Source organism: Gopherus evgoodei, chromosome 8 (assembly GCF_007399415.2).
Source record: "Gopherus evgoodei ecotype Sinaloan lineage chromosome 8, rGopEvg1_v1.p, whole genome shotgun sequence".
In the NCBI taxonomy this organism is placed as follows: domain Eukaryota; kingdom Metazoa; phylum Chordata; order Testudines; family Testudinidae; genus Gopherus; species Gopherus evgoodei.
In genome coordinates, this window is record NC_044329.1 from 106767156 (window position 1) to 106786532 (window position 19377).

At 45.2% G+C, this 19377-nt stretch overlaps 1 protein-coding gene across 1 annotated transcript; it reads right to left on the reverse strand.

The window, feature by feature from the left end:
• Positions 1–9101: 9101 nt before the first annotated feature.
• On the reverse strand, positions 9102–9902 carry FOXE3 (forkhead box E3). Its single transcript, XM_030573944.1, has one exon. It carries the CDS (start codon positions 9834–9836, stop codon positions 9102–9104), a length of 735 nt encoding a protein of 244 aa, XP_030429804.1. The 5' UTR covers positions 9837–9902.
• Positions 9903–19377: the final 9475 nt, after the last annotated feature.

The window sequence follows — 19377 nt, forward strand, 5'->3', positions numbered from 1 at the left end:
TCCAGTGATTTCAATGGAAATTAGGAGCCCAAATACCTTTAAGGATCTGAAGTTTAGTCTAGGTCTTAGTTCCCCACCAACATAAAAATGTACTTCAACTCACAAGGATGTTGTAAGAATAATTACATTAAAGATCATGATGGACCTAAGGCAGATAAACTGTGCATTGTATAGCACACAGTAAGAAATAGAAGTACCCTCAGCGGCACAGCGTGGTCATCAAAGTCTCCATGGACCTACTTTGCCACCATGATCGTTTCATTCTGTTCCACAAGCGCAGCTCCCAGTTGCTTGCGCTCCAGCTAAATCGCCCGTATCCGTTAACCATGGAGGGTCTATGGCACACGAGTGAGCAATTCTGATTCTTTTCAGCAGAGGGCAGTGACGCACAGCCACAAGCCAGCTCGGGGCAATATTTTGCATTTCTATAACAACCTCCCTCCAAGAGTCTCCAAACACCTTGAAATCACTGATACGGTCTCACAGTTCTTCTGTGACGTCGGTGAATGGTGTTATGTTCCTAACTGTACCGAGAGAAGAGACTTGAGGCACAGAGAGGGTAAGTGACTTTCCCAAGGTCTCAGAACAAGCCAGTGGCAGAACTAGGAAATGGGGATGAGGGGATGTTTTCACACTGCCCCGTTCACATAGGAATTGTCATACCAAGGATGACAGACCAATGATCCTTCAAGCCCAGTATCCTGTCTCTGACAGTGGCTAATCCCAGATGTTTCAGAGGAAGGAATTAAACCCTCATAATGCATCTAACTGGGGAATTTCTCCCTGCTCCCAGCTGTTGATCTGTTTATGAACTGAAGCATGTGGATTGATAGCCCTGGTCATTTAGTCCTAGGGAGTGTATCTTCAGATGCTATTATATTAAGGGTCACAGTACTGATCCTATAATTAAGGTTACATGGGACATGTATTTTATTCCATTACAACACTTATGTTTCATTGCCACAAACCCTTGTAAAAATCATTTTTGGATTTTTTTATCTAATAGACATTTAGAGAGAGGAAGAAAGCACCAATCAACAAGGGGAACAAAGGCCTAGAATGGAGGGAGGAAAAGAAGAGTAGGGAGGGAGAGGAAGTGAGCTGGAGGGGGGGGATCATGAACAATGATCAAAATGGAAAATGAAATTTGCATGTATTTTGGTAAATTGTGTGAGACAATAGGAGATGAGAAGGGGGGGAAACAGAAAGACTGGATGAAAAACAGGTGAGATGCACAGAACTGTGAGCTTTCAGTTATTTCTGTTTTTTCCCCTTAAAGCCGCAGCTTCTGGAGTCATAGGATTATGTGAGAATCTCAAATTTTCGTTAAAACAAAAAGGACATTTCCAACCCCTAGAGGTTGAAAACATGACTCCTGAAGGCTCAAAAGCCAGGAGAGAAATTAAAAGAATCCTAAACCTATTTTTAAGTATCTATGATTTTTAAGCCCATCTCATGGTTTTAGGGCACTGCCTCATGATTTGAGGCTGGGTTTGGCACTATCAGCTGCAGAAACCTGGCCATAACATCAGCGTTCCTGCTGGGGGAGGAGGAGGCAATAATATTCATTCCAATTGTGACCAGGGTGGAGTTCCAACAAAAAAGATTGTTATCCTCTGACTTACCTCTTGCCACTGTGTTCCCATTGGGCAACAGGTTGCCAGATGCTACAGCCAAAACTCCTATTAAAGTCAGTGTTCCCTAGTATCCCGATTAAGCAGCCACTAGCCTTCTCTGTTATGAAATTGAATGATTTCTCCACGGGTCGGGGGGATATTCCAATAAATGGCACCCTGATTTAATGTGTCATTATTAAGCTTGGTACATTGTACTTTACATATAGGACAGTATTTTCACCCTTGGGTACCTTAAATTAGGCCCCATAATCCATCTTTAGGGTAAAATTTTCAAAAGCAACTACGTGATTTAAAAACCTACGTCCCATTTTCAGATGTGATTTAGGCACCTAGGGCCAGATTTTTAAAGGTGTTTAGGTGCCTAAAGATGCAGATAGGCACCTAGTGGGATAGTCAATAGTGCTTGGTGCCGTCAGCACCGAGGTGCTTTTGAAAATCTTGCTAGGCACCTGCCTGCATCTTTAGGCACCTAAATACAAATCTGGCCCTTAGGCCCTTTAAAAAATTTGACCCTTTTTCACCCACATAGGGGGCCTGGTTTTCAAAGTTGCTATGCACCCACGGCTTGTCTTAATGTCAAAGGGAGAGACAAGTGGTCATCAAGCACTTTGCAAAACAAGACCATTGCTCAAGCTCCTCTATGGATTTAAGGGATTAATTTGAGATTTGAAAAGTTTGGACACATGCTCATACCTGTCAGTGTGTTTTAGGAGCCAGGGAACTTTTGCTAACATTGCTGACCGCTCCTGTGAGTGTCGCACCCTAGGGTACTTGCTATTTTGTGTAGTGTTCTAGTTAGGTTACAAACGCAGTGTGTATCAGACCTTCATCCTGTGAAGTGCGACACCTGTTGCACAGCAACAGCTATCATCAGCTGATAGAAGACACCCCCCCAATTAATCTATGCTCTATAGTTATAAAGACAAGTGTATTAGCTATTATTAAACTGACATTGCATTTACATTAGCCTTGTCCTCAGCTATTCATGGCAATCTCTCTCTTTTCAGGCTGTGGTTCAGATCTTGATGTAACCACAAATTAACCTGATTGGGGCATGTGTATTGCATCTGTAGTGTCTCCATGGTTCTACACAGTGACATGACACAGTGAAGCATCTGATTGTTAACTGAACAACAAAGACATGAATACTATTGCTCTGGCTACAATATAATTCCCCATGCTTCACAGAAGCTAGGACAACCGTGCTATTCCCGTGTTTTCCACTAGGGGTCGCTGTTGACTTCAGTTGTCTCAATGTCCCCTCAAGGTGGCCGATAACTGATGAATCAAAGGTTAACACGATCATTATCAACCTTAATATAGTCTAGACCAGGGGTTCTCAAACTGGGGATCGGGACCCCTAAGGGAGTCATGAGATTATTACATGGGGGGGTCACGAGCTGTCAGCTTCCACCCCCAAACCCTGCTTTTCCTCCAGTATTTATAATGATGTTAAATATATAAAAAAGTGGTTTTAATTTATTGGGGGGGGGGTCGCAATCAGAGGCTTGCTGTGTGACAGGGATCACCAGAACAAAAGTCTGAGAACCTGTGCTCTAGACTTTGATGAGTGGGGCGATCAGGGTTAAAATTTGCCTGGGTTAATATTGTACCTGACAGTTTTTCTGGATCTATGTTTCAATGGCAAGATAAACTCACAGTCCAAGGGATAAAATAGATACATTTCCAGTAAAAGCAAAACCATATCGAATCTGAACTACATTTATCAAATGCATTAACTGATTTAGTATAACAGCCGCATAATGGCTATATCAGTAGATGACATACATTCAGGTCTGGAGGGTGAAAACACACACACACCGTAATTACATTAACGCCTAGAGGAAGTCCCAGCTTGCACCAGGACCTACACAAACACATAGTGAGTGACAACCCCTGCTCAGGAGAGCTTCCAATCTAAACAGATACAACAGAGAAAAGGGTGGGAGGGGAAACAGAGGCACAGAGGTTAAGGCAGGCCCCACCTGTAGCAGAACCAAGAAGAGAACCCAGATCTCCTGATTGTTCCTAGTCCAGTGCTTTATCCACTGAGCCCCCTCAACTACTGATTCTGTTTCAGGTTAGTTATACATTTATAAACCCACCTTCAGCTGGTTCCATGCCGACCCCTCTATTATCTGAGTTTCATTAGCAGATCTAGAATATTTCTTAGTTTCTTTCTCACCATGAAAAAAAGTGATGCATTTTTTTTAAAGACAAATCCTCAGGTTTATTGAGCAAAGATAAGAATGATCTCAGTGTAAGGCCTTGCCTATGCATAGAATTTGCAAGGATTTAACTAAATGAGTTTACCGTCTTAGTTAAAATCAGTGCAAATTTTGTATATACACATTTCTAGGATGATCCACAGAAATCCTCCAGGCAATGTATTTTTATTTTTATTGTACTTCACACAGTGCCAGGAGTTTTTCAAACCTTCCCCTCTTTTTTTTTTTATTAGTTAGGAATAGACTATTTCCAGGGACAAAAGGTGTTATGAAGACAACTGCCTCCCCCTTTGAAAACACCATTTACAGACTAGAAATACAAGCCACTCAAGATTTCCAATTATATGTTTTGACCCATAGGTAACCGCTTTAAGGTGTCTCAAGCTGACTACCCCCCTCCCAAACGGGGTCACTCACAAATCACTAGTCACTTTTGAAATGAAGGTCAACCATTTAAGACCTGCTTCTGCTCTGATTTCAAGTGGCAAAATTCTCATTGACTCCAGTGGGAGCCGGATCAGATCCTGTATTCAATACAATACTAAAAGGACTTTACAATGCCTCTTGTCTTAGGGACAGATTTTTAAAGGTATTTAGGTGCCTAGTGTGATTTTCAAAAGTAACCTAGGCACCTAACTCCCATCAATTTCAATTGGGACCTTTTGAAAATCCCACTAGTGGCTGTAGTCTCAAAGACATTTAGGCACCTAACTCCCACTGTACTTAAGCACGTTAGGTGCTTAAATATCTTTAAAAATCTGGCCCCTAGCTATTTTAAGTGGTCCTAGGAACCTCTGCATTTTTCATTGTTTGGTGGGTTCCGTCCCGCTCCCACTGAAATCAATGAAGGGTTTTGCCAATGACTTCAACGGCAACAGGATCAGATGTTTTAGGAGTGTCATTACTTAAGACAGCCGAATTCTATGGATAGTGCTAACTAAAGAGGGGAGGATTTTATTGGAGGCTTGGTTTCACAACTGGTGATCACTGCTCTTTTTTCATTGAAGTCATACAGAGGAGCATTAAAAATAAGCCACTAAAGCAAATGAGGGCTAGTGGGCAACATGTAAACGCTGCAAAGCTTAAATCCACCGTGGCTTATGCCCTGCATGACATTTTAATCCAACTCATTTGCTAGATTCATCCTAACTGTAAACAAACCATTGAAACGAAAGCTTAAAAGCCATTAACTTAATCAAGAAAATACTCTGAACACATTAGTTTAACAACCGTCAAAATACAAGTGGCTACACTCTCCCTCACCCTATGGTTAATAAATAATAATAATATAATATAATAAAAAAAGAGCTTCACCCATTTTGATTTTCATTGTATTTGTAAATAGAAGGACAGATCCTAAATATAAGGACTGAGCCATTTGACATTAGTGGAGAATCTTTTCACTGACTACAGTGGGCTTTGGATCACGCCTATGGTGAGGTTTGAATCTCCAGAACAGAATATTATTGAGAGGTGGTTGAATACTATATGTCGGCTTTATGATCTGACAAATTTCACTGGCTTGTTTTCTCAGTCAGCTGTTTACTCCACAAGCCACATTTTCTGGAATTCAATCAGCTGTGATGTTTATTGGTCTGATGGAAAGCCCGCAGCTAGATTTCTGTGCCTGGAAAGACTCCTGCTAAGCCTTCGGTAAGTGTATCCTGTTAAAGGAATCAAATATCATGGCTCGCACATGTGCAGGGTTGGAACAGGCCTATTGCAAACTCCAGCATGTATCCCAGTTTGATTTTTTAAAAGTTAAGTGTCCCCAAATGCAACGTCAGTGGTGTGAGGAAGGAGACAGCTGAAAGATAGGAGTGAGCGATAGCTCAGCCCTTCAGACACCCTGAGCCCAGCTGGCTCCAAAGGCACTTGAGCTGAAATCCAAAGCTGCAAAGAACTTGAATAGCCCTTTCAGAAGTTTCCCCGCAGATCCCAGCAAAGGACTCCTGCAAGCTTCCTTCCTGCTGCTTCTGGGTGACTGGAAATGAATCGACTTATCATTCGCCCTTTCCCCATCACTTCCCACCTAGGCTTCTTGTGCCACTTGGCTCCTTGCGCAGAAGTCTCACAGATTAACCCTTGATTCTGACAGCACCACTTCTGGCTAGTTACACAGGGGTAGGCAACCTATGGCACGCGTGCCAAAGGCAGCACACAAGCTGATTTTCAGTGGCACTCACACTGCCCGGGTCCTGGCCACCAGTCCAGAGGGCTCTGGATTTTAATTTAATTTTAAATGAAGCTTCTTAAACATTTTAAAAATCTTATTTACTTTACATACAACAATAGTTTAGTTCTGTATTACAGACTTACAGAAAGAGACCTTCTAAAAATGTTAAAATATATTACTGGCATGTTAAACCTTAAATTAGAGTGAATAAATGAAGACTCGGCACAGCACTTCTGAAAGGTTGCCGACCCTTGGGCTAGCATAACAGTGAGGAACATGTCTGCTTCTGAGTTTCATCAAACTGTTCCCAGAGAGCTGTACGTATGTGTACTGACCCCATTCCTCCACCAGACCTTTTTTTTCAAGCCAAGTCCTTTTTATCTAATCCTCCAAGAAATGCTTCCATCTGCCATGCAAACCCACCTTTCATTTCCACAACTTCACAAGGTCCTGATCTTGTGCCCATTAAAGTCCCATTCGCTTCACTGGAAGCAGGTAGGTTCTGTAATTGCTAAAGAATCAGGAAAGCGTTTGGCTCTGATCCCCCACTGCTTAATAAGGCAAAACTTCCACAGACTTCCAAGCAGTTTTGCCTAAACAAAAATTGCAGGCTCAGGTCCTACATTCCACAGTGCCATATTTACAAGACTCCTGTATAATTATTTTTCTTCTGAAAGATCATTTTACCTTTCTCTAGCCCATTCAAAAATTTAAAAAACAGAAAAATAAACCTTGGAATGCTATGCAGATAATACAATACTGTTTACTTTTCAAACTTCTGTTGGGTTTAAAATATCTTTCTGTGGTTACCTTTATGGATTTATTTTACAAATAGTCTAAATACCTTTCCGAGTTTTGTTTTTTCCTCCCAATCAGTAAAAAAAAAAAGTAACTGTGATCCAAGAATTAGAAAGTAGTTCTGTTCCACCAACTCCCCTACAGATTTGGCTACTGCTAATTGATTTTATGCAGAAGAGACACAGATACTATGATGATGGACAGCAGTATAAATCCCTAAGAGTCTGAAGAGGTGAATCTGAGTGAGGAGGGACTAGTGATGAGAGATAACAGATAATCTGAGAGCCTGACCTAAACAGGCCTACCAAAGCCACCTAACCCTTGTGATCAGGTTCCTAAATTGCCAGGTGCACCCACCTGAAGGTGGACTGGGTTGCAAGAATGTCAATTTCTAAACAGCATGCAGAACACACTAATCAAACACCCCAGAAGAGAGACCCTCATAGATAATCATTCATTAAAACACGGGTGTATCCAGGCAAGTACAGGCTTGTACAGGGTTAAACTAAAGATAAGGAATGGGATTTTCAAAAAAGGCCTAAAGGAATTAGGTGCACAAATTTCCATTGAAAGTCAGTTGGTATTTGGGCATCTAACTCCCTTAGGCAGGGAATTCAAATGGGTCGAGAGCCCCATCCCAGAACACCAACTCACCGAATCAGCTTCAATACAAATGCCCCCATACATCAGGGTACCAGATAAATCCTTTTCCCTCCCCCCCAAATGAGGAGAAAAATCCCATTCTTGCCCATTTACATGTAGGAAATTTAGGGTAAAAAAAATGGGGAATATCAGTGGGGAATTCGCCTCATAAATCCATGCCAGGATACAGCCCTATAAATAGAGAGCAAAGGACTGGCCAGTGTGTAGATTCGATATTTAAGGCCAAAAGGGATCATTGTGATCACCTAGTGAGTCTACCCTCCTGTATAACATACAATTTCACCTGCAAGGACTCCTGCAGTGGTCAGCATTATTCCCCCTACTATATAAGTGAAAACTATCCAACCCAGTCAATTGCAGCTAAATAGAGGACAGTTTACAGAAAGAAATCCAATCTTAAGATTCCAGGGGACAGACTATAACAGGTTTCAAATAAGAACTAGGTTAAGTTCATGGAGGATCGGTCCATCAATGGTTATTAGCCAAGATGGGCAGGGATGGTGACCCTAGCCTCTGTTTGCCAGAAGCTGGGAATGGGGACAGAGGATGGATCACTTGAGGATTATCTGTTCTGTTCATTCCCTCTGAAGCACCTGGCATTGGCCTCTGTTGGAATAGCTTTAGGAGGCTTCCTTTAGGAAGCTGTTCAATGGTTAAATTACCACCAGCATTTAAAAACAGACTTCAGATTTGAAACAGTCAGAGTATAGCTCTGAAAAAGCCTCAGTAAAGAATGAAAGCACAAGGCACTTGGCATAATTTAAACAGTGTTATGATTCTCATATGAATCAGCTGAGTTCTGATGTATTCTATTTTTAAAACCCCATCAAAACCATTTCTAAAAAAAACAGCAGTATTAAACAGTTGAAAGGGAAGAGTTATTTTTTAAATCCTTTCTAACAATAAAAGTTATTTTTTAAAAAATAGTAAAAAGATGTTTTTTTCCTTCAGGGGAAGAAAAAGGGTAAAGTCTTAAATAGTAATAAAAAAAATCCCATATCTAGTAGTTTTGCTAACTATCTGTCTAGTTACAGGTTATGAACCCAACAAGGAGAGAAAAAAAAATGGGACATCCTGGAATGTTTACAAATCTACAAGGTAACAGCACCTTACACAATGGTTTACACAGTGCACTACTAAATGCATTATCCCGTGCATCATAATTGCACTCCAATGTATTATAAAATGCATATGCAACGAATCGGCCATACCACATGGTAGTGCACTGTAAATGCACTATAGTGCATTGCGTGTGCATTGCATAATGCATTGCATTATACAGTGCTTGTGCAATGCACTACAATGCATTATACAGTGCACTAAAGCATGTCAGGCAATCAGTGCGCACAGGAGACAGTACAATGCACATGCAATACACGACGTGTTTGATAGCACATGTGCAATGCAACGTGTTTCACACTCAGTGACATGGGCCATGCAGCACAAGGCATTATGCAGCACCATACAGTGTTAGGATGACATAATCTACATATGTACAGTAAAAAAAAAAAAAGATGCATTCAAGTACATGTGTCCCCCATCAACACGGCAAAGGGTTGTACATGGGGCCTGCTCCTACTTCCCGTGCAGCCAGTGCAGTCACAGGTACCGCTCCAGTCCCGAAGCGAAGCCGGGCTGCCGCATGTAGGCGGGACTGGGGCCGAACTGCGGCCCGGCCAGCGCCAAGAGCGGCTCGGGGTGCTCGGCGCAGGAGGCGGCGGGGCGCACGGGCGGCAGGCCCAGGCGGCCGGCGGCGCCGTAGAGCGGGGCGCCGCTGGGCGAGGAGTAGCCGCTGGGGGGCCCGGGCAGGTGGGGCGGCGGCGGCGGCGAGGCGGAGTAGGGGTAGCCCCGGCCTAGCGGGCTGGCGGGCGGCACGGCGAAGCAGGCGGGCTCGGCGCAGCCGCCCAGCTCGGCGGGGCCCAGCCCCAGCTCGGCGCCGCCCATGAGGCTGTCGATGGTGAAGCCCCGCGGGTAGGCGGCGCCCGCGGGCAGCGGCGGGCTGTAGCCGGCGGGCGCGTAGGGCGCGGCGGGGCCGAAGGCGGCGTAGGCCGGGTAGGTGGCCAGGTCGGCGCGCTTGAAGCGCTTCCTGCGGCGGAGGAAGCTGCCGTTGTCGAACATGTCCTCGGCCGCCGGGTCCAGCGCCCAGTAGCTGCCCTTGCCCGGGCGGCCCGGCTCGCGCGGCACCTTGACGAAGCAGTCGTTCAGCGTCAGGTTGTGGCGGATGCTGTTCTGCCACTTCTTGGGGTTGTCGCGGTAGAAGGGGAAGCGCTCGGTGATGAAGCGGTAGATGCCGCCCAGCGTCAGGCGCCGCTCGGCCGCATGGGCGATGGCCATGGCGATCAGGGCGATGTAGCTGTAGGGCGGCTTCCCCCGCGGCACCGGCCGCTTGCGCCGCCGGCCGCCGGCCGCCGCTGCCGGCTCCTCCGGGGCGGGCGGCGGCGGCGGCGCCTGCTCCGGGCTCCCGGGCTCCGGCGCGGCGGCGGCGGCGGGGGAGCCGGGCGGGGTGCACATGGCCGCCAAGTAGGAGAAGCTGCCCGGGTTCATCAGGCGCTGGCCGCGGGGGGAGCAGAGCGAGGGGAGCTCCCCCGGGGGCTCAGCCCGCCGGCTTTATATCCCCGCCGGCTGGCGCCACCCTGTCACCCTGCAGCGGGGCGGCGGTGCCCCCCGGCCCTGCCCCCGCCCCCGGAGAGCCGCCTCCGACCGGCAAGCTCCCGGGGGGGCTCGCTCTCCGCCCCCCCCCCCCAGTAACTTTAACCTGCACCAGGTGCGGCCCGCGGGGGCTTCTCCTGCAGCCCCTGGCCGGAGGGATGGGCACGACGGATTGGCAGCAGCCTGGGGACACCCTAAATAAACCCAACTACTTCTGTGTCTCTAGGGGGAGGAAACCTGCCCCCAGTCACTCGGTCAGTTACACACCCAAGCGTAGTCAGCTGGGAAAGCGATGGAGGTGCCGATGGAACTGAGCTTGAAGAAGGGACCCTAATTTCCTACAGGAGATAAACCATGAGAACAAACACAGGAGACAAGAATAGGCTGATAACCATCCTCCAGTATCTCTTTGCAGCCAGCACTGGGGACAGGTTGTTTTAAACCGTATTTAAAATCGGACACTTTTGGGGGAGGGCGGGGGAGGTTCTGACACCAAAGATGGGAAGCTGCAGAGAAATTTACCCCTTTTCCGTGCAGAAATACCTGGGTAACCCTAGAACCGTTTCATTCGGTTTACATTTTATTTTGTAAAACGTTGCGGATTAAAAAGAAATACATCGGCAGGGGGAAAACGCGGTAGCTATTGTTGAACACAGAAATAAATCGGCATCGCGCGGCAGTTATTTGAAACTTTTGTAGATTTCGTTTGTAAAAAGCTCCCCCGCGCTGTTTCCCGGTGATATTCGATAGGTTTAATTTTTGCAAACATTTCCTCGGGGTGCAGTTGTTTTACCAAGAGCCGCGTCTGTAGGTAATCAACAGAGGAATCATTTGCAAATAGCTACAGAAGCGCTGTATTTGAAATGAATATAGACGTTCGCTAGAGCGGATCTGCTACTTTTTAGAGACATCTGCACACCGGCTAACTGCTGGGTTGTTTTGGTTTTTTGTTTGTTTTTGGTGGTGCTGAACTGAACCAGATAACCCGTTTGTGGATTGGTATGAATGGGTTTCAGTTCAGTTTGCTGTTGTAATTATTTTCTCCGGCAGAAAAACAGTTCGGCAAAAAAACACCTTTCATTTTACCACGGAGCAAGATAGTGTAACACTTCTAACAAGCGGTCCCTTGTTACATTCACTGTACACGTTACTCGGGCTTTAAACGATTTAATATAAGATACATTGTAAGGGGCACAAGTCCAGGGGGGACTGTAAAAATCAAAGTAATAAAAACAGTCTCCAACACTTATGTATTTTGTACAACCTCGTGCGATTTGCTAACATGGGCTCCCGATGTAGGTGTGTTAGTGCCAGCAGAGAAGGGAGCGGATTGAAGAGTTTTCAGAAGGATACTTTATAATTCAGCGGCTTAATGTCCCTCACGTTGCTGGGGGTTAACGATTTATTTGTAAACAAGTGATTCGAAGTCTCCTTCCCTCGTATTAATTGCAAAGGATTGTCCAGAGAGGGGGGAATTGGCATTTCTAAAGGTGGTGTTGATCATACCGATTGTAGGAAGAGAGGTAAATAGCTCCGTGCTGATTCCAAAATGTTTAGAAATTAAAGAAAACCATCTGCTTATTTTAACCCCCAGGGCTCGACCCTGGGCTCTCCACTCTAGTCTCCACAATGCCTGAATAAGGAGGGTGGGAGCGGGTGTCTAACAGTGGAAACTCGCTGTCAGACATGGCAGTGCTGTGTACATGAGTGGATGCATACTGAAAGGACAGAGACTTATCTCTGGTTTTCAATGTCTTAACGAATGAGCAATAAATAACAGTGTCTGTCCTCCTTAGTTTAGCTATAGGGGAATATACTTTAAAACTGTATCTATTGCATTTAAAGAAAACATTTACAAATTATGTATGTACATCTCATATGTAATGCTACAGAATGTGTATGTAATGCAATAGCTAGAGGGGCCATTACATTAAGCAAGCATGGTGGACATTATGCATTATAGTTCCTGATTTTATATCCACACAGAACATGACAGATGGAAATGCAACTCAAATAATTTGAGTGGCACATAAACTCATAGCATTTGAATTGTCCATAATCTTGAGAGTAGACTGCAAAGGGTTGAGCAGGGGTAGAAAAGACGGTTTAGTAGACGAGGCACTAATTAGGACTGGAGAGAACTGAGTTCAGTTCCAGTCACAGACTTTGTCTACCCCCTACCTCAGTTCCCCATCTGGAAATGGGGATAATATTTCTCTGCCTGGCAGGGGTGTTGTGAGCATAAAATCCATGAACGATTGTGAGGAGCAAAGATGCTAGGGTGATGGCCACCCTATAAGCAGATAGAGTGAGCCCCTCTACAATGGCAGAATAACAGTTCCTTAGTTTAAAGGATATTTGTGTCGGTTATTTTGGTTTAGATAAAACAGAGGTAAAATGGGTCTTAACGATCTAAAAGCAGGATTTGACCTGCAACACTTTCCCTTAGAATGGTCACCTCAGAGGTGGGTGAGCGCCGGAGATCACTGTGTTTCTTATCTTATTTATTTGACATCAGCCAGTATTTAAATGTTGGCAAATTTGTTTTAGTTGGAGAATTTGACAGTGTTGCCTTCAGTCAGCTAGGGAGAAATCCCACAATAAGGTCCTGAAAGTAGACTTAAACACCACTAGAAATCATAATATAAAGCACACACACAAAAACCCCTATATACAGCTCCATGTTTATTTTAAACTGATGTATTTTCTTATATGCCCTGTTCCCCCAACACCCACTATAGATTGTAGCTAGACCCAGGTTTTAAAAAGTTCATATGCCAAAAATGTGGCTGTGTTCATACTACAAGTACTTATATGCCTAATTCGAGTCTGAAGGCAAGGAGTTTGTTGTGAGAGTGGGGAGGGAGGAAGGTAACTGATTCTCTATGCAGGTATCTTATCCTTTACACACACCCACATCCACACCCACGCACCCTCCCTCCCTAGTTACCTCTTATCATTTGCTTTGTCTAAACCTCAAAGAGATTGAGAGTCAAGAGTAAAATCTGTTTGTATAGCTGATTCTGATACTGGCCTCACTATTATGTGTTTACATTAGTGTCTGGGAACCCCAGACAAGGGTCATGGCCTCTTTGGGCTAGGTGCTGTACAATATAAAAGGCAGATGCTGCCATGAAGAGCTTACAGTCTAAGGCCCAGATCTTGGAAAAACGTACTTAACTTTATACGCAATGGGTGAAATCCCAGCTCCACTGAAGCTGGTGAAAGTTTTGTCATGGGCTTCAGAGGATTGAGGAGTATGCCCTTTGAAGGCAGTGGGACGACTCACCTTGCGTAAAGTTAAATGCGTGGGATCAGTCTTTGCAGGATCAAAGCCTAGATGTCAGGTCTCCGTGGATGGGGCAAGCCAAAGCAACAGGTTGGAAGAGGATGGGAGGATGGTATAACAAAAGAAAACAGAGTTTAGCAGAGAAATAGAAGTTCTAGCATAGTGCGATAACCAAAGCTTAGATGGGCGTGATTTGCAGGAATCATGGCAGGGGTGGGTTTTTAAGGAGAGATTGAGAACACTATGAGATGGCAGCTTTACAAATGTTGATGGGGATTTCCCCCATGATGTCCATCCCTGTACAATAACTTTTTATGTTCATAAATTACAAAGGCCAGTCACAATGGAAACCTGACCCTGTGGATGCTATCCCAAGCAACGCCTTGAAAGCTGTCAAAAGTCCTCCACGGGAAAGAAAAAGCAAAAGAATGACAAAAACCCGAGCTCAGATTACCACTGGTATTTATATATTTGTTTTTAAAGTGGGATGGGGCATATAGACTAAACAGCATGTCTCCATAGTGTATGTCCAACCTTTGAACAGTCTCTGCTGTTTTCTATACATACTAGTCAAAACATATGAAAGGTCCAAATGCACTGTATAAGAATGGCCATAGTGGGTCCATTCAGCCCAGTATCCTGTCTTCTGACAGCAGCCAATGCCAGGTGCTTTCAAGGGAATGAAATGAACATCGAGTGATCCATCTCCTCTCTTCCACTCCCAGCTTCTAGCAAACAGAGACTAGAGACACTCAGAGCACGAGGTTGCATCCCTGGCCATCTTGGCTAATGGCCACCGATGGACCTATCCTCCAGGAACTTACCTAGCTCTTTTTTGACCCATGCTATAGTTTTGGCTTTCACAACATCCCCAGGCTCCAAGTTCCACAGGTTGAGTGTGAGTTGTGGGAAGAAATACCTCCTTTTACTTTAGTTTGTTTTAAACCTGCTGCCTATTCCTTTCATGGGGTGACCCCTGGTTCCATAATACTATAGAACTATATAGAGGATGGAAGTGTATGCACTGATCAACTTATCACCAATATTTGAGATGAAAAAAGACCTCTCATGTCATCCAGTCCAGCCTCTGACATCACAGATGTCATTCTTCTCATTACATTCTCCAGCATTTTCTAGCTCAGTTTTAAATGACTTATGGGACAGTGTTTCCACCACATTTTCATGGGGGTGTGAATCACAGGACCCCGTCCTGCAGTCCTGACTCAAGCCAAATGAACAAGATATTAATGCAGTCTAGCATAGAAAGGGTAACACCTGCTGGAGAAGGAGGGAAGTGCCTTCTCCGCCTGCTCACACCAGGATAGGATGATGAGGGGCTACCTTGCTTGCTTGCACATTCCAGCCTCCTTATCCAATGCAAATCTCTCTCTAGCTCTGTGTACATAGCCCAGCCTCTCTGACTCCATCACCCCACTCTGCTCCCAAACACCCAGGCCCAGATTAAAGCAACCTCAGGCCCTGGTGGCTCTGCTCCAACCTCCCACTTGGTGTGGCAATGAGAGAGGTCCCTTTCCCATCCCAGATAGCCAGAGATAGTGCCATGGAATCTCCTTCTGGCCCCCCACCCAGGAGCAGCAGGATGGCAACAAGTGGGTCCCTCAATACTTACCTCAGCAGCTAGAATAGATGAGGGGGGCCAGGCCCAGTGTGTTCCTCCCCTTCTGCCACACACCCAGTTCCTGGCTGGGATGGTGTTGACAGAACTGCCCAGAGCAGTGGGGCTTTGAATTAACATCCCATTGTGATAGATGGTGCAGCTTACACCCCTCAGAGCGTTTGTTTCGGGCTCTCTGCAGACTCAGGAAGACGCCTTTGCATCATTTACACTCGGGTCATGTGTTCAAGCTTTTTTTCACCCATGTGAAGGTTAGAAAGTTACTGTTTTCTTTTTTCCTTTTTTTTTTAAATGAAAGCAGAGATTCTGCTTAGTCCCATAACACCGGGAGCTGGAGCTGGAGACACTGGCCATTAGCACCCGGGCCTTAATCTGACCCTGAAAACACCCCAAAATATCCAGTGTTCATGCCCCCATCTCTTTAATGAAATGAGGGCCCAGCTGCCTCTCTTGGGCACAGCAATGTGCTGCTTCTTCAATACCTTCCCTCCCTCCCCGCCACCCAAACTCCTCCACCACATCAGGCATTCACAGGGTACAGCACTCTCTATCCCTGCCCTGTGCAATGGATAGGGAAATAAAGTTGATCCTGGTGGTGATGGAAGTCACAAGTCCTCTCTTTCTCTTTGCCCCAGCTCGACCTTCAGAGGAGCTCTCTTAAGACCTGCACCCAACATGAAAGTGAAGATTCCACCACCAGGGAAGTTCCATGGCATCGAATATATGCAAGCCAAGGGGGTCATGATGAACCAATATTCAGGAGTCACCACAAACTTTCAGCACAGCAAGTCTGAAGGGTCATGAGGGGCTGGGTTGCAGGTTCACTGCCTGTAAATTAATTACATTTTTAAAAAAATAATTACATAAATAATTCATTTTCCCTGGCCATCATTGGGACTCACCGCAGATATTGGTAAGCCAACATGTACTGTATTGAGGGAAAAGATTCATATAGAACGCAATTTGCAAAACCAGTCTGATCGTTGTAAGAAGGTCATCACGACAGTGGGTTTGAACCATTTTTTTATTTAAAAAATGGCTTTAAAAGTATCAACCCCAATATTTCTGCAGGAAATACCCATTTGATTCAATTTGTCAGCTTTGCCTCCAAAAATAACCAATAACCCAATTTATTTATTTTTACCAAAACCTCCCACAATTTTGGTTTTCAGTTTATATTTTTGGGGTTTCAGCTAGCACCTCTACTTGCCCAACCCACATCCCTCAACGCAGACGCAAGGGGCCCGCGATCCCTTGGGGACCAGATGCCCCTGTCCTCATATTACAGTGTAATCCCTGCCCTGCATGGTGAAGGGCAGCAGAGTGTATGTGGACAACGAGTGAGAGAATACAGGTCTGTGGGAAAAAACATCCCACATAAAGTATCACATTTACTTAGTCCTCTTCATGGCTGCTCACTACAGGGAGCATAAGGCACCCAAACTACAATGTTCATGAGACACTGTCATGGCACTACAGAATTTAAATATTTTGGTTGTCAACTGCAATATTTCAGTTTTTGAGTTTTCACTAGAAAAACCTAGACATTTGCCATGGAAACCAACTTCCTTTCCAATTGAAATTTTCCATGGAAACTTCACCCTCCCCTTTTCTGATTAGTTCTACCGCCAACACTTAGATGGGTTCCCCCCAAAACAGGGTGACATGGAATAACTGGGTTTCACAATCTGTACCTTTTCATGTGCCATACCTCTCCTGGTGTTTAGAGCTTCAGGCTCCAGTGCTACCAATCTGGTCCTCTGGATTTGGGCCGTCTCATTTTTCCAAGACCAGTCACCCACTGCATCCAGACTCCTATAGGTCAATGAGCATCCTTTTGGTACAATTGATATGGGAGGTACACACCATACAGTTTTTCTGCTTTGTTTGTCTAAACATCTGTTATAAAGGGGAGCCAGGATCTAGTCTGATCTATTGTAGGCCTAAGGTACCTTTCAGCATCGTATCTAAGCACTGTGAATCACTGATGAATATCTCTTAGGGTTATTAATATGAATAGGAGCAGAGGTCTTTTGGAAATGTGGCTCGAGTTGTGGGTTCTGAGTCCTTGGAAATCTGGCTGTCGCAGCGCAGCTTTCTCTTTCTACGTGGCCTATTGCTGCTCTCTTCTAACAGCCTGGCCCACTAGTGCTAATACTTTCAGGGCTGGCAGTTACGATCCCTCTCCCATTGTCGTCTTGCTTCCACTTGTCTTGTCTCTTTGTGTAATGCTCCTGCCAGGGGCAATAGAGCTCATTTGTAACAAGAGGGCCAGTTCCTGCCTTCTAGGCTTTGAGCACACCTCTGTCATGGAGAATTTCCTTTCCTGTCTCACATCCTAAATCCTGTCTGCCTGCAGCTAGAGGTCCTCTAATCCACCTACCAAGCTAGGCCTCTCTAATGAGCCCCTCTCCATGGCCTGGGAGCACAAGTAGTTCAGGTTGAACAGCTAACAAGTGACAAAAAACTGACTTCCACTCACGGTGCACATTGCCGAGGGGGAGAACTCTCCTGATGCGACAGCCCACTCCTTCACTTCCTGAGAGGTATGTGCTCCCCGGCATCACCTCCTCCACATAGATGCATTTAGTGAAAGGTGGGTTACCTGCAGGCCAGATGGGAACAAAGCCTGGTGCAAACCATCTGTTAATATATTGAATATATATGGAAAGCCAAGTCCCTGTGAACTGAACTACCCCTTGTACAGGGCTCTGGCACTACTGTGGTAAGGGGTGAGTGATGAACTTAGATAGCTAAAACATTCCTATTTCACTCACCTGCATTGTAGGCAAAGTAGGTGGCAAAGCACATATGCCCCAGACAAGCCTATATTAATCCCATCCTCCACCATGATAAAGCAAGACAGATGATGATTCAGGGGTAAGCTTGGCCACCACAGACTGGACAAACATGACTCACAATATTGTCTTGTATTCAGCCAATCTGAGACGGTCTCTTTGCTCCAAGGATACACTTATTGAGAGATGTGAGAACCCACCCAGGCATATCCTGAGGTGCCTGGAAATATGGTTAACTCCCCACTCCTTCCCCCACACTCCATTTTTAAAGATTGTGACCTCTTTCCTTGTGTCTTCTAGCTGGAACAGAGATCATCAGAACACTGTGATTTCCACCATAATTAGGCAGGCTCAAGAGGTTTGGAGGCGTATCCAAATCCTTGGGTGTCTTTATCCTAGTTGAACCAGCCCATGGAAGACTTTCATAGCTCACCCATCTAGAATAGACAGGCATGCCCTGCAGGGTGCATATCCAAGTACCTACACCTGTAGGACCTCAGCAACAGCCATTCAGCAATGACTTTATCTAAGGAACATGGATGTTTGTACTGTTGCCACTCAGACCTGCGGGCTTGACAGGTTGTTTTCATTAGGAGGAGAAACTGATGATACAGTCTTGTATCTCTTTGGTGCAAGCCTCTTTATTTACAAAGAATGTACACAAAGTACCGTTTCCCTGAACACACTGGAATCAATCAATATACGGTAGTTTCCTTGCTCACTGTTTCCAAGCCTGCCTCTCCGGTCAGTCCTGTATTCCAAGGAGTTTTTTCTCTGCTCTCTCTCAGGGCCACACTCACGATTGCTTCTCACCATCTGTTGGCTTTCTATGGGCTTTCTACCTCTAACACACACAGTTTGCCAAGCAATCTCCTTGCCCCTAGCAACTACTCCCAAGAAAATATGTTAGCCCATGCTGTTTAACTCTGCTCAGGCTTTGCCACGTAGCCTAAAGACTTGGCTGGTAGTGTCCTAACGTTTCCAGCTATCACTACATAAAGGGGCTTAATCACTCCTTCTATTTAACCTTAACACACCAATCAGCTTTATCGAGGTCTCTGATTGTCTGTAGACCAAAGACCGACTTGATAGCAAACACTCACACCTCCCAGCACATTAGTGCAATGAAATATGCCGATGCCAAAATGATGGCATATGTGTTCATTTCTTCCATCAACAAGGGTGCGTGAATCTTAAGGACACTGAGTTTGGGTTGTGTAGCTGTAAAGATTGGGGACCTCAACTCTGACCTTCATTTTTGATGACCTATAGTATGGTAGGTCCAGAGGGACACATTGAGAACCAGGGTTCCATGTGCTAGGGACCACAGAAACTTACAATACAAGACTTTACAATTTAAATGGGGACATGGATTTCAAGGCCAGAAGGGACAATTATGATCACCTAGTCTGACCTTCCACATAACATGATTTGTATTCCAGTAGGACCCAGGCACCCTAGTGATGGACCAGGGGCCCTTTGTGCTAGGCATTGGCCAAATTA